Genomic DNA, 13,091 nt, shown 5'->3' on the forward strand with positions numbered 1-13,091 from the left:
TGGAATGGATTTTGAGGGAAATTGCATACACATATCATTCGCCTGTATCATTAACCACGCTGTTTTATTTTTTAACTGCTAGAGGGACTAAAGTTACACATAGTGTAATTTTAACATACTTATCCAATCAGTATATGTTCAAATGAGATTTATGGAGTAATTAAAATCTGACAAATTACATCTGACAAATTTCAGTGGGCAACAATGCATGAAACCAGGCTTGAAACACAGCGAGTGTTTATGCTCACGTACTTGTCTGGAGTATGTTTTGGGCCTAAGAGATTATTCTGAACATTTTCTCTGGAGGTTTTCTTTCCCAAAACCTCATCATAGAGGTAAGCACAAGTAAACAAACACCTACTGACTTTTAAGCAAACACACCTCTTGAACAGTGCTGAAGGTGTATGGCCTGACTCCATCAACATGAAACATTATCAGCCCAAACACAGCGCGGGAGAAGCTGTTTCTGGGTCAGACCTGCTCCTCTGTGCGTCCTTGGCTGTGACTGCTATAAGCACTTTATAATGTGTGTTAGCGGGATTCTGGCGCTCTCGGGAATCCCGCTGCGTGGAGATCAGCCGACACACATATAGCTGCGAACATTATGAATGAATCCAAACACAAGTCATCTACACACACTCACACACTCGTAGAACGCGCTTAATCCAGTGTAGGCGCCTCATCCCATCCTGTAAGATATCGGTATCAAAAGCAGGCGTTGATGTTGGACAGAACGAATGTCTGTGGAACTGAGATAAAGCAATTTCTCACTCAGATGCCAGAAATGTGTGATCAAAGTTTGCAAAATGATTGTAAGACACTGAATGCAGTTTATATAAGAGCTTGAAGATGAAAGTCCGGTGTAACCATAACTGGATTAATATAGTCAGACAGTTGTTGCAGACATGTGGTGAAGTGACTAGAACTCAGGAGGTTTCTGATTCAAGCCCCAAAAGGAGATATTTTGAGAACCGTTTATGTTGCTTTTCCCCATACAGCGAAAGTGTGTATGGACATAAAAGCACCAAAAAAATGAGTCAATACTATTTGTGGGCTATATTTCAAGTCTACTAAAGCCATATGGTCAATTTGAGGTGATTTTCAGCAACAAAAGACCTATATTTAAGTCTCTTCCTCACATAAAGCTGTTGTATGACTTTAGAAGACTTGTAATATAGTGCGTGAATCATATGAACCATTTTTATGATTCGTTTTTTTTTTTCATTTTTGGGGCTTGACGGTCCCTGTACTTGTAAAAAAACAAAAGAAAAACAAAGAAAAAGAAAAAGTGTGCTTAAATGGTTAGTTCACACAAAAATGAATTAAATCTTCAAAGCACAAATTAAGATATTTTTGATGAAATCCGATGGGTCAGTGAGGCCTGCATAGCCAAAAAGATAATTTACACTTTCAGATGCCCAGAAAGCTACTAAAGACATATTTAAAACAGTTCATGTGACTACAGTGGTTCAACCTTAATGTTATGAAGTGACGAGAATACTTTTTGCGCACAAAAAAAACAAAAAAAAAAGTACTTTATTCAACAATATCTAGTAATGGTTGATTTCAAAACACTGTTTCATGAAGCTTTTAAGCTTTACGAATCTTTTGTTTCGAATCAGTGGTTCGGCGCGTGTATCAAACTGCCAAAGTCACATGAACTATTGCAATTTCAAAACACTTACGACGTAACGAAGCCTCATTTACTGAAATCTCGTGACTTTGGCATTTTGATACACGCTCCGAACCACTGATTCGAAACAAAAGATTCGTAAAGCTTCGAAGCTTCATGAAGCAGTGTTTTGAAATCAACCATTACTAGATATTGTTGAATAAAGTACTTTTTTTGTGCGCAAAAAGTATTCTCGTCGCTTCATAACATTAAGGTTGAACCACTGTAGTCACATGAACTGTTTTAAATATGTCTTTAGTTGCTTTCTGGGCATCTGAAAAGTGTAAATTAACTTGCTGTTAATTCAGGCCTCACTGAGCCATAGGATTTTATCAAAAATATCTTAATTTGTGTTCTGAAGATGAACAAAGGTCTTACGGGTTTGGAACGACATGAGGGTGAGTAATTAATGACAGAATTTTCATTTTTGGTTGAACTTAACCTTTAAAGAAATTAACTAATTATGATGTGTTGACTAACACACTAAAGCATATATAGGTATTTTATTATAATTTGAACTGTCATGTGTTATTAAATATTACATTTAAAGGTAATACATTTTAAATGTACTAAATTGCAACTTCATCAAATGTGTAAATACAACTATATTTAAATACATGACATACAAGTTTCAATAGAAATTAAATATCAAGTATGTTATAGTTTACCATTAATGCTTGTCGGTATATCTGGAAGGTAATTATGAAATTACATGTAAAGATGTACTTAAGTGCACCAAAAAGTACCCTATAGTACAGTTAATTGCAATTCAAAAACATTACATTTAGTTTGCACTTAATTATATTCTTTTAAAGTATATTTTTTCCATAATAAGTACTCGTTTTAAAACTATGCCACAGTGTACTTCTGTTTCACTAGGGTGGTCACTCTGTGCTTTGTTTTATGGAAAAGAGCAGCATGAACATTATTCATAATTTCTCCTGTTGGGTTATATGGAAGAAGTAAAGTCACATGGGTATCAAATTATGACAGAATATAACATTTTTGGTGAACTATTCAGGCTTTTTCCCTTTAATAAGTGTATTGTGGGTCGCTTTGGATAAACGTGTCGGCTAAATGAGTTTGGCCGACTTATAAACTGACCAGTTTTTTTGTGTCAAAGCCATTTAAATTATATTATATTTCATTTAATGTGGAGCTCAGTTTGGATTGGCCCTACATGATGAGTCCCTGAAGGCATGTCAGTTTTGAGCGTGTTGGAAAACAACAGATTTACGGACACTCATCGGAGCCTATAATTGAATGTAATGATTCATGACCCTAGCAAGTAAACAAAAGTTAAGCAACATAGAATCTCATTTCCATTCTCTCCGCTCTGCTGAGCAAATTAAATCACGTCAATCCTGCAGCCTGAGCTGGCGTGTGTTAGTCTGCTTTCTGCCAGAGGTGTGTGCCGACACACGCCACTGACATATGCTCAGCTGAGGAGAGATATCACTCTCTCTATTCAAGTCTGTTTCAAAGTGCTTTATTGGTGTGACTGTTTTACAAAATATGTTGCCAAAGCATCAATGGACATGTCAGAGAACAAAAGGGACAGATAAAAGGTACCAGGAATAAAATAAAATAAAATAAAATAAAATAAAATAAAATAAAATAAAATAAAATAAAATAAAATAAAATAAAATAAAATAAAATAAAATAAAATAAAATAAAATAAAATAAAATAAAATAAAATAATTATAAATGTTTATATATTAATAATAAAATATATGAAAAATAAATTAAATTAAAATGTATAAAAATAAATGAATAAAATGCAGTGCTTTTATAATGTTGTTTTTCTAATTTTTCTCCATTCTTTCTATTTAACAGTCCAGGTTCCTGGTCCTGCTCCAAACCTACATGCAGTGGTCACGTCCCCCACCACAGTGAGTCTCAGATGGGATATGCCCCTCATAGGCAATGGCGAGATCCAAAACTACAAAATCTACTACATGGAGAAGGGCATGGACAATGAGCAGGTAAAAGCAGACCCCACCTCCATCATCTTCACCCAGCCTCTGTAATATCATGCATGTATAAAGCACTGTGATGTTTGAGCAGGTGGAACTCTGGGGTCTGTTTGATGTCCAGATCACACGCTGTGGATCTAATTTAATATTGCTAACAACTTTTAATAGAGTCCAAGTCAAGTCACCTTTATTTATATACTGCTTTAAACAATATAGATTGTTTTTAAGCTGCTTTGCAGGTATAAACAGGAAAATAACAATGCAAAAAGAATTCAATTTGGCTGTAAAGCAGCTGTAAAAAGACAATAATGTCATTGTTCAGCTGAAGTCAGTTCAGCGTTGATTCAGTTCTGTTCAATAACTGTGTAAAGCCCATCAGTTCAATTCAGCTATAAAGCAGCGCTGGAGAAAACAGTGATGTCATCACCCAGATCAGTTCAGTTCTCATCCAATAGTGTCAATGCAGACAAATAAAAAATATTACAGAATATTAACTGTCCCCGAAGTCATATTTTGATTATTTCTACACTAGTAAAAACAAAATGTCCAATTCTAAATATAAATGTTCATGTATGTTGTATAAGAATGTTTTTTATAGTATTTGCAGACATTTTAATTAATTTATATTTAGCAGATGTTTTTATTTAAAGCATATATAGTATATTATGTATAGTATGTAAAGAGTATATAAATATATGTAAAAAATAATAAATAATGGATCAAAGATAGATACATAAATAAATAAATTTTAATTATTAATAAAATCTGTATTACTAATCTGTAATAATTAATATTTTATTTTATGTTTTTATCTAAAGCATTGCAGCGTATACAATTAATTGTAAAACAATAATAATAATAATAATAATAATGAATAATAGATCAATATAAATAAATAAAAATTATGAATTATTTTTTAATTAAATGTATCCAATATTGTTAATAATTTATTACTAATCTGTAATAAAATTATATTTTTATGTTCTTATCCAAAGCATTGCAGTGCAGAGTATACAATTATATGCAAAAAATAATGATAATAATAATTAATTATGAATCATAGATCAAGATACATAAATAATATTAATTATTGAAACAAAATAAAATGATTAATTGTTAATGAAATTAATAAGTTGTTTTAAATAATTTATTTAAAAATAGTCTGTAATAAAATTATATATATTTGTAATTAATAATGCATAACTTATAAAAAATATTATACAATTATATACTCATATATTCATATTATATGCACGTATATTTATATCATATTTATATAATACTGTTTCTCTAATTATCAGCATCAGTCAAAATATTTACATTTCTCAGTGTATAACAACTCAGCCATTAGCAGCCTATATCTATAATATCTCTCTTCTGTCATCAGGATCTGGATGTGAACACACTGTCCTACACCATGACTGGACTGAAGAAGTTCACGGAGTACAGTTTCAGAGTGGTGGCCTATAACAAACATGGACCTGGAGTCTCCACCGAAGACATATCCGTGCGCACGTTCTCTGATGGTACTTACAGTAAATCTTCTCTTTTTGTTTTGTCCTGCTAGTCAGTTTTCACCACTCTGCTCCAAATGAAGTCCTTTTTTTAGCTCCTCAAAATATCACTCTACAAGGCAATAAACCAACTATCATCTATATCCCTGCTGTAGTTGGAACAACAGATCAATATCAGCAGGGTCCAAAATTAACTTTATGCCATACCTGTCAATGGTGAGTGAATTGAAGAAAATATATATATTACTGGGCATAAAGATTTGTTACCACCCATGAAACTGTATTTTGTAGTTATTACTATATACTGCAACTGGGACTTATGAGCTTCTAGCCATCTGTTAAATGTTTCACTCTAAAATGAAGCCATTTTTCTTATGGTTATGGCGAGGTGGCATCAACTACCTTTTCTAAATCGTGTTGGTTTGAAAATAGATGCCACAGTGGAGTGCTGTGAGAAACATTGTCATTGACAATGGTGAAATATACAGTTTAGTGGTTCTAAAAACTATTTGACTGCTCAGTACTGCCATTAACCAATCAGAATGCAGTACAGCAGAGAGCCATGTAATAAATGTGGATAAGACATCTCAGCTGTGAACTAAAGCTCTGCTCTTCTGCTCAGTCCCCAGTGCTCCGCCACAGAACATGACGGTTGAAGTGCTGAACTCTAAGGTAAGGCTGTATGACGGTGTGGTGAAGTGTACAGTAGCTCTGATGAAGACGCTCATCTGTTGCTGTGATTTTAACTGCAATGAGCAGCACATCTGCGCACTGTCACAAAGCTTTACGTCCTCATTTATTCTTCCTCTGTGTTCACCTCCCCCTCTTTCTCAAGATACAATTTATATTTGTCTAGCTGCTGGGGTCTTCCTCCTGTTGTTTTTATTCATGAGTGTGTTTATTGATCTAGTCGCATAGAGACAAGCGTCTTGTGCTGTGATAATGCATTTAGCACTATCATCTCATGGTGTTTGCTATAGCAAGACTGCGTTTTGCTTTTTCACATCTTTAGAGTTTAAATAAACCCCTAAGTATTAAAGTGCCCTTATTATGCTATTTTAAAAGGCTATTTTACAATAAGTTTTCGTGCATCCTAGGTCAAAAAACACTGATTTTCTCATAATATACACTGCACATCACCTCATTTCTCAAAGAGCCTAAAAAGGACCACAATATCATAGATTTTTTTAATTTATTTATTGCCACAACTAATTTAGAAACATCAATACAGAGCATCAATACAGATAACTAATAATAATAATAATTATCATTAATAAATTACATAAAACAAAAAAAAACAGTGTTGGACAAAAGATGCCAATGATAATATATTTGTAAAAAAGACTGTTTTACAAGTAACTACGAAAATAAAAGTAATATTAGTATTAATATTAATGATAGGAATAGTATATTATTAATTATTAATATAAAATTGTCTTCATGCCTTATAGTAGTCTTATATAGCATATTAGAGTTAGGTGATAATAGTATATATATATATATATACACACACACACACACACAATTTTTAACTCAGTGTTTTGCCCATTGGCCAGCAGGTGCCAGGATTTTTGAACATTTTCGCAAAAAGTTCATGGCCCCTAGAATATTTTGTTGTATGAATATCTGAACAAGCAATATACCAAAATAAAGAACAGAGCCTCTGCTTTTAAAGGTACAATATGCAAAAGTTTTGCTGTAAAATATCCAAAAACCACTAGGCTAGTGTTATATATTTTGTCCAGCTGATTACTAACAATATCTCTAATGTTTTCAACTACTTGTAAATCATGAGAAAATTCCCATTCTAAACAGTGACACGGGGCAGTGCAGTCGCCTGTCAATGACGCAGTTACCTTTGTTACCGCCTTTACTGACGTAGAAACCACATGACAACAGTGCCGTGGATAAATGCGGAAGTAGAGTCTAGCGTCCAGCAAACCACTAGCTTGCTTCAAGCAGTTCCTTATTTACTTCTTGCACGTTTTATGGTGGATTGTGTTAATTATTTATGGAACATAATTACTGTTTACCATCTGCTGCTGGTTCTGTCGACAAGTAAAGCTCCCGTAAACTTATGACCGGAAAAGCGGAAGTGGCGCCGGCGACTGTGTCATAATAAAAGTCCCGCTGCTCGTGAGGCGTGTGTTGATCAATCGCTCCAGCTCCTCGTTCAGCTCCCGCAACACTCGGTCCTGCTCTACTTCATACTACAGTAACGTTAATAATCGCATCCACGAACATGAGTTCTTCCAGACTCCAATCCCTATTCTTTTGCACCGTCCGTTGAGATGGAGACCACATGTCCCAAGTTTCCACTCTAAAACTTTACGTCATCAAACTACACCTTTGTTTTGAATAGGCTTCTAGCGACCTCTAGCGAAAAAAAATATCACAAATTGTACCTTTAAACAAACAAAAAACTTTTATTCAAGCTTCATGCATTATTTTTTTCGCCTGTGTTTTGATATGTAGCTGTACTCTTTTGGAAGATGCGTAATAGCGCCCCCCACCATATAAAAGTGAAAACATGGATTGTTGGAAAATGTTGTCATTGGCGGGGAAAAAATTCATATATCAGCAGCTGATATTATAGTTTACATTTTTTTGACAATAAAAGAATCAAGCAGTTGAGATTTGAGACACTTTATTTTACAATACATGCACTTACAGCATACTTGCATAGAAAAAAGTATTAGGTAAAGGCCCCGGTATACTTCAAACAAAGTTCTTTTTCGTTCTTCGTTTAGGGGTAAAACGAAGTTCAAAATGCGTGACCAGTGATGTACTGTAAACGAACATCTGATGCCACCCACACTGCTAAGAGCAACACTTGGATGAATATGTAAATATGTGCCGTGCACTTTCTTCTCAGTAACAAAATAAACACAAAAATAAGAACACAGCAAGCATTTAATATAGAAAGCATAAGAAAAGCGTCTGATCATAACAGCTTGGGAATGTTAGCACGAGCTCTGCAAAGTAGCACTCCAGTCACGTCAGGTCTTCATATAGCACTTTATTCAATAGATTGCTTAAAGTCAAGCAGCTTTACAGTATCAAACATTAAAACAGTATTAGTGCCTCATTTTTTTTTACAAGCACATCTTCATTTTGTACTATAAAGCGGCTATCCAGTGTGTTCATGTTTTCACCTACGGAGCTCTTACCTCGATGAAATCAAACACACAAAATGAGTCAAAGACACGTTCGACGCGAGTGAAGGCGGAGCCTCGGCGCACACCTCCCGTTATGTCATCGTCACGGACCAATGGTAGTACGAAGGTGTTTTGCAGTTGGAGCGAACTTTTCCTGAAAGGCCCTGTGCCAAATGGCACACTCCGGCCTTGTGGACTTCCTCAGAGTCCACACTTTGGTGACGTCATGTGGGCACTTATAGAGCCCTTGGCGCGAGTCCACGAGGGCGCATTGAGAGGTATTTTTGGGACAGACTCGATCGTCACGCCGGCAATAACGCTGGTTGTTTTTTGACAGGGGCTGCAGGTTCGGGGAATATGCTGCCTAATGTGGTTGTTGTTTTTACCATTGTGTTTGCAAGATGGCTTGCCATGCAGAGAAATCATATTTTTGCGCTCCGACGTCGTAGTAGAAGAGTCCCTTTATTAGATAAATGTCACAAATATCTTATACAAATATTTAGCATCGAGAACAGGTTTCTTTTCTTTTGCTAAATATTATCTCCATGTCAACTACACATCCTGCTTTTGCTTATGCCACCTGGGCATTAGACAATATATACATGCTTATTTAAATAATGTATATAATAATACATAATGTTCCATTTGAACTAAGATTACAATTTTAACACATAATAAACATGTGCGTGAGTTTCAGATGAATTTACTGGCTTAAATATAAATACTAGGTTTACATATGACTCAGTAAAGCCCTGCCATTCGGTTCTAGTTATTTAATGAATCATAATGTGATCGTATTATTCAACGTGCTATTATTATGTTTGAGATATCAACCACTGGTCGATGACCATAATGTCTGTATAAACTGTAGGTAACAACTGGTAAAATGTACACCTAGATCATAAAAACCGTAATGATACCTACACTTAAATATTTTCTTCTCAGTCATCAATTGCTCTTGAGCGAAATCTCCTCCCATCCATTGTCTGATTGGCATTTCGCAAGGATTCCTGAGTAGTTAAAGTGTGCGAAGCCTGCATCTATGCGGGCTTCGCGGAAGACTGCTTCAAGGGTACAAAGGGGGCGCTGCTGAGCACACTTCAGAGCGTTAAAATGCTGAATGGGACGGCCTACGGACTCGTAGACTCGGCGAGCACGTGCAATTTAAGTCCACCGCTTCGAACTTCCAAAAAGAACACAAAACGAACTTCGTTTTGGCCTGATTTTGTTCGAAATGTCACATCAGTTCGTTCTTTGATTTCGCTTGAAGTATACCGGGGCCTTAATGCCGTATATAGCAACTACATGTGGTAAAGGGATAGTTAAAGCAAAAATGTTGTCATCATTTACTAACCCACAAGTAGTTCCAAACCTGTATGAGTTTCTTTCTTCTGTTGAACACAAAAAAAGCTATTTTAAAGAATGTTGGTTACCGGACAGTTGATGGTAGCCGTTGACTTCCATAGGGAAAAAAATACTATAAAAGTCAATGGCAACCGGCAACTGTCTGGTTAACAACATTCTTTAAAATAGCTTTTTTTTTTTTTTTTTTTACTCTTACAGGTTTGAAACAACTCATTTTTGGTTTAACTCTCCCTTTAAGGTTAGGTTTAGGGGTAGGTTCAAGGTTAGTACCTATAGTTATTACCCAGTAAAAATTGTAATCACTATAATAAGCAGATAGTATGCACATATGGAATAGTACAATAAAGTGTGATTTGCTATATAGCACATGCTGTGAATGTACTGTTTGTATCTGGGTGATAGAAATAAACACAATATTAAATACAAAAAAAAAAATAAAAATAAAAAAACCTTCAACAAAGATTTTAAAGAGCCCATCAATAGGCATTGTGGGTGTACACAGATCCACACACTTTAATGGGTTTTATGGCTCAGTAATTAGCACTGAATAATAATGAAGGCTTTATGTCCCAGGCAGAAGCTTTTTCCAGTTTTGTACATTGCATGAGAAGATGGTTAATTAGTGGGCTCCTACGGACTGTATCGGGTCCCCTCGCGTGGCTCTGGGGTGCTACGCAACAGACAGGAGGAATTCAATCTGGGTGTGTATAATGAACACACTGACTTATATATGAGGCCCACACTGGTACCACCGTGCACCCCTGTGACCCATAAGTCAATTAAAACAAGTTTGTTTGGCTGAAAACACAAGCAGTAGTTAGCGAGGTAAACTGGAATTGGTAGGAAATTGAAATACAGTAATTGGTGCAGATTTAATTCGGTTTATTCCCTCATGGCCCGTGAACACGGCAACTGTGGATACTATTAATTAATTCCCCACCCACGCTGGGCGGCCCCTCTCTCTGCCTTCATTATCCCAGCAGGCACCGCAGGCCCTACAGCAAGCCTCCTCCATCTATCCTGAGCTGCATTCCCGCAGGCTCCTCTACACTTCACAGCTTTATCTATTATTCATGGGTTCGGTGCAGGCCAGCCTCTGCTGCTCTCCCAATGCCCTCTGCTGCAGGACTGATATACTTGCACATGCTTTATGTGGAAGACGATCAGGTTCTCTAATGGATGCCTCGGGGAGACAATGACTTAGGTTAGATGCCTGCGCTCAGGCTTGTTATTATGGTGGCTTTGCATGTAGGTGCCCGGAGGAGCTGCTGAATATATGGCAGCACTAATAAACTTACTGCGTCAGAATCAGAAATCACTTTGTGAAACTACTTCTGTAAAGTATGACTGTGGGTAGTATAAATGAAATTACCACATTCGCCATGTTGTCATTGTCATGTGACCTACGCCGTCAGTTGCATCGCTTCACCGCTCCTCTTTCGCGGCCTCATGGGATAGTAAAGTGTCCACTGAATGCGCACTTCAGAATTCATCAATTGCTCTTGAGCGAAATTTCCTCCCATCCATTGTCTGATTGGCATTTCGCAAGGATTCCTGGGTAGTTAAAGTGTGCGAAGCCTGCATCTATGCGGGCTTCGCGGAAGACCGCTTCAAGGGTACAAAGGGGGCGCTGCTGAGCACACTTCAGAGCGTTAAAATGCTGAATGGGACGGCCTACGGACTCGTAGACTCGGTGAGCACGCACAATTTAAATCCACGAGACCGAAAGTCCACATGAAGTGCGGCATTTGGGAAAGGGCCAAAGTTCGCTTTGGCAAGCCGTTTCGAACTTCCAAAAAGAAACCAAAACGAACTTCGTTTTTCTTCGAATTTCGCCAGAAGTAGAAGGTCACTTTTCACCTACTGTTTTTCGAATACTATGTATTCGGTCACACTACTCAGTAGAGCTGCACGAATCTGGATAAATTGGGAATCACATTTTTGCTTGGTTTCAAATGGAGATTCTGAACAGACAACTAAATAAAATAACATGTAATTTACTAGAGGTTCTGACAAAATGTTAATTGCTGCAGTCTACTTAAAATGTTTAACTTAAAAAAAAACAATCTCACTCGTAAATACTTCACTTGTTTCATCACTGGATGGATCAGCATTTCTGAACAAATCTTTTGAATGAACGATTCAATGACAAATTCTTTTTTAACAGTCACTTGTCGCCACCTACTGGTGTAACAATTGGGGGTGTGAATCATCACTGGTCTCACGATTCAATTTGATTACGATTATCATGTCAACGATTCGATTCGATTCCACGATGCATCACATTGCATCCTCATTTTTATTACCGCACATGGCTACATTTTAGTCAATGAATACAAGCTATCAGATATAAGAACTCCCTTTTTATTTTATCTGCTCCAAGAAAGTGCACTCCCTGAATGTAGCAAACGTCAAACAAAACATTTGAACACAGCATACGACAGGAATATTTAGAACTAATAAACACTAGTAAATACTAAAAGCACATGAAACTGTCAAGTAGTGTAGGCTACTTAAAGGGTTAGTTCACCCAAAAATGAAAATTCTGTCATGTTTTACTCACGCTCATGGCGTTCCACACCCATAAGACCTTTGTTAATCTTCGGAACGCAAATTGAGATATTTTTGTTGAAATCCAATGGCATGTGAGTTCATGTGAGTACAGTGGTTCAATATTAATATTATAAAGCGACAAGAATATTTTTGGTGCGCCAAAAAAAACAACAAAATAACGAATTATATAGTGATGGCCGATTTCAAAACACTTCTTCATGAAGCTTCGGAGCGTTATGAATCTTTTGTGTCGAATCAGCGGTTCGGAGTGCTAAAGTCAAATGATTTCAGCAGTTTGGCGGTTTGACACGTGATCTGAATCATGATTTGATACGCTGATTCATTATGCTCCAAATCTTCCTGAAGCAGTGTTTTGAAATCAGCCATCACTAAATAAGTCGTTATTTAGTTTTTTTTGGCGCACCAAAAATATTCTCGTCGCTTATAATATTAATATTGAACCACTGTACTCACATGAACTGTTTTAAATATGTTTTTAGTACATTAATGAATCTTAATAGAGGAAACGTCATTGCTGGCTATGGAGGCCTCACTGAACCATCAGATTTCAACAAAAATATCTCAATTTGTCTTCCGAAGATCAAAAAAGGTCTTACAGGCGTAAAATGGCATGAGGGTGAGTAACTAATGACAGAATTTTCATTTTTGGGTGAACTAACCCTTTAAGTTACAATAACACTCACACACACTTGCACCAGTGTTGCCATGTCCATGGTTTTCCCGTGGAATTGGGCTACTTTAACAGTTACCGCGGGTTGTTTTTCCTGTCGTCGGGATTAAGCGACCTCAGTAATGTGAAATTTTGCCCCTGGAATGTGAATTTTACCAGTAG

The 13,091-nt window shown here is 36.5% G+C and overlaps 1 protein-coding gene across 8 annotated transcripts in view; it reads left to right on the forward strand.

Moving 5' to 3' along the window:
* Positions 1–13,091, forward strand: part of neo1a (neogenin 1a) — a 192,246-nt gene that overhangs the window by 155,191 nt on the left and 23,964 nt on the right. For all 8 annotated transcript variants that reach the window (XM_067400078.1, XM_067400075.1, XM_067400079.1 and 5 more), the window contains exons 10-12: positions 3,509–3,657; positions 5,036–5,174; positions 5,785–5,834. In XM_067400078.1, the coding sequence (XP_067256179.1) occupies positions 3,509–3,657; positions 5,036–5,174; positions 5,785–5,834 (338 nt within the window). The remainder of the gene's footprint in view (positions 1–3,508; positions 3,658–5,035; positions 5,175–5,784; positions 5,835–13,091) is intronic.

The sequence above is a fragment of the Chanodichthys erythropterus genome, chromosome 11, assembly GCF_024489055.1.
Source record: "Chanodichthys erythropterus isolate Z2021 chromosome 11, ASM2448905v1, whole genome shotgun sequence".
NCBI classification, from domain to species: Eukaryota; Metazoa; Chordata; class Actinopteri; order Cypriniformes; family Xenocyprididae; genus Chanodichthys; species Chanodichthys erythropterus.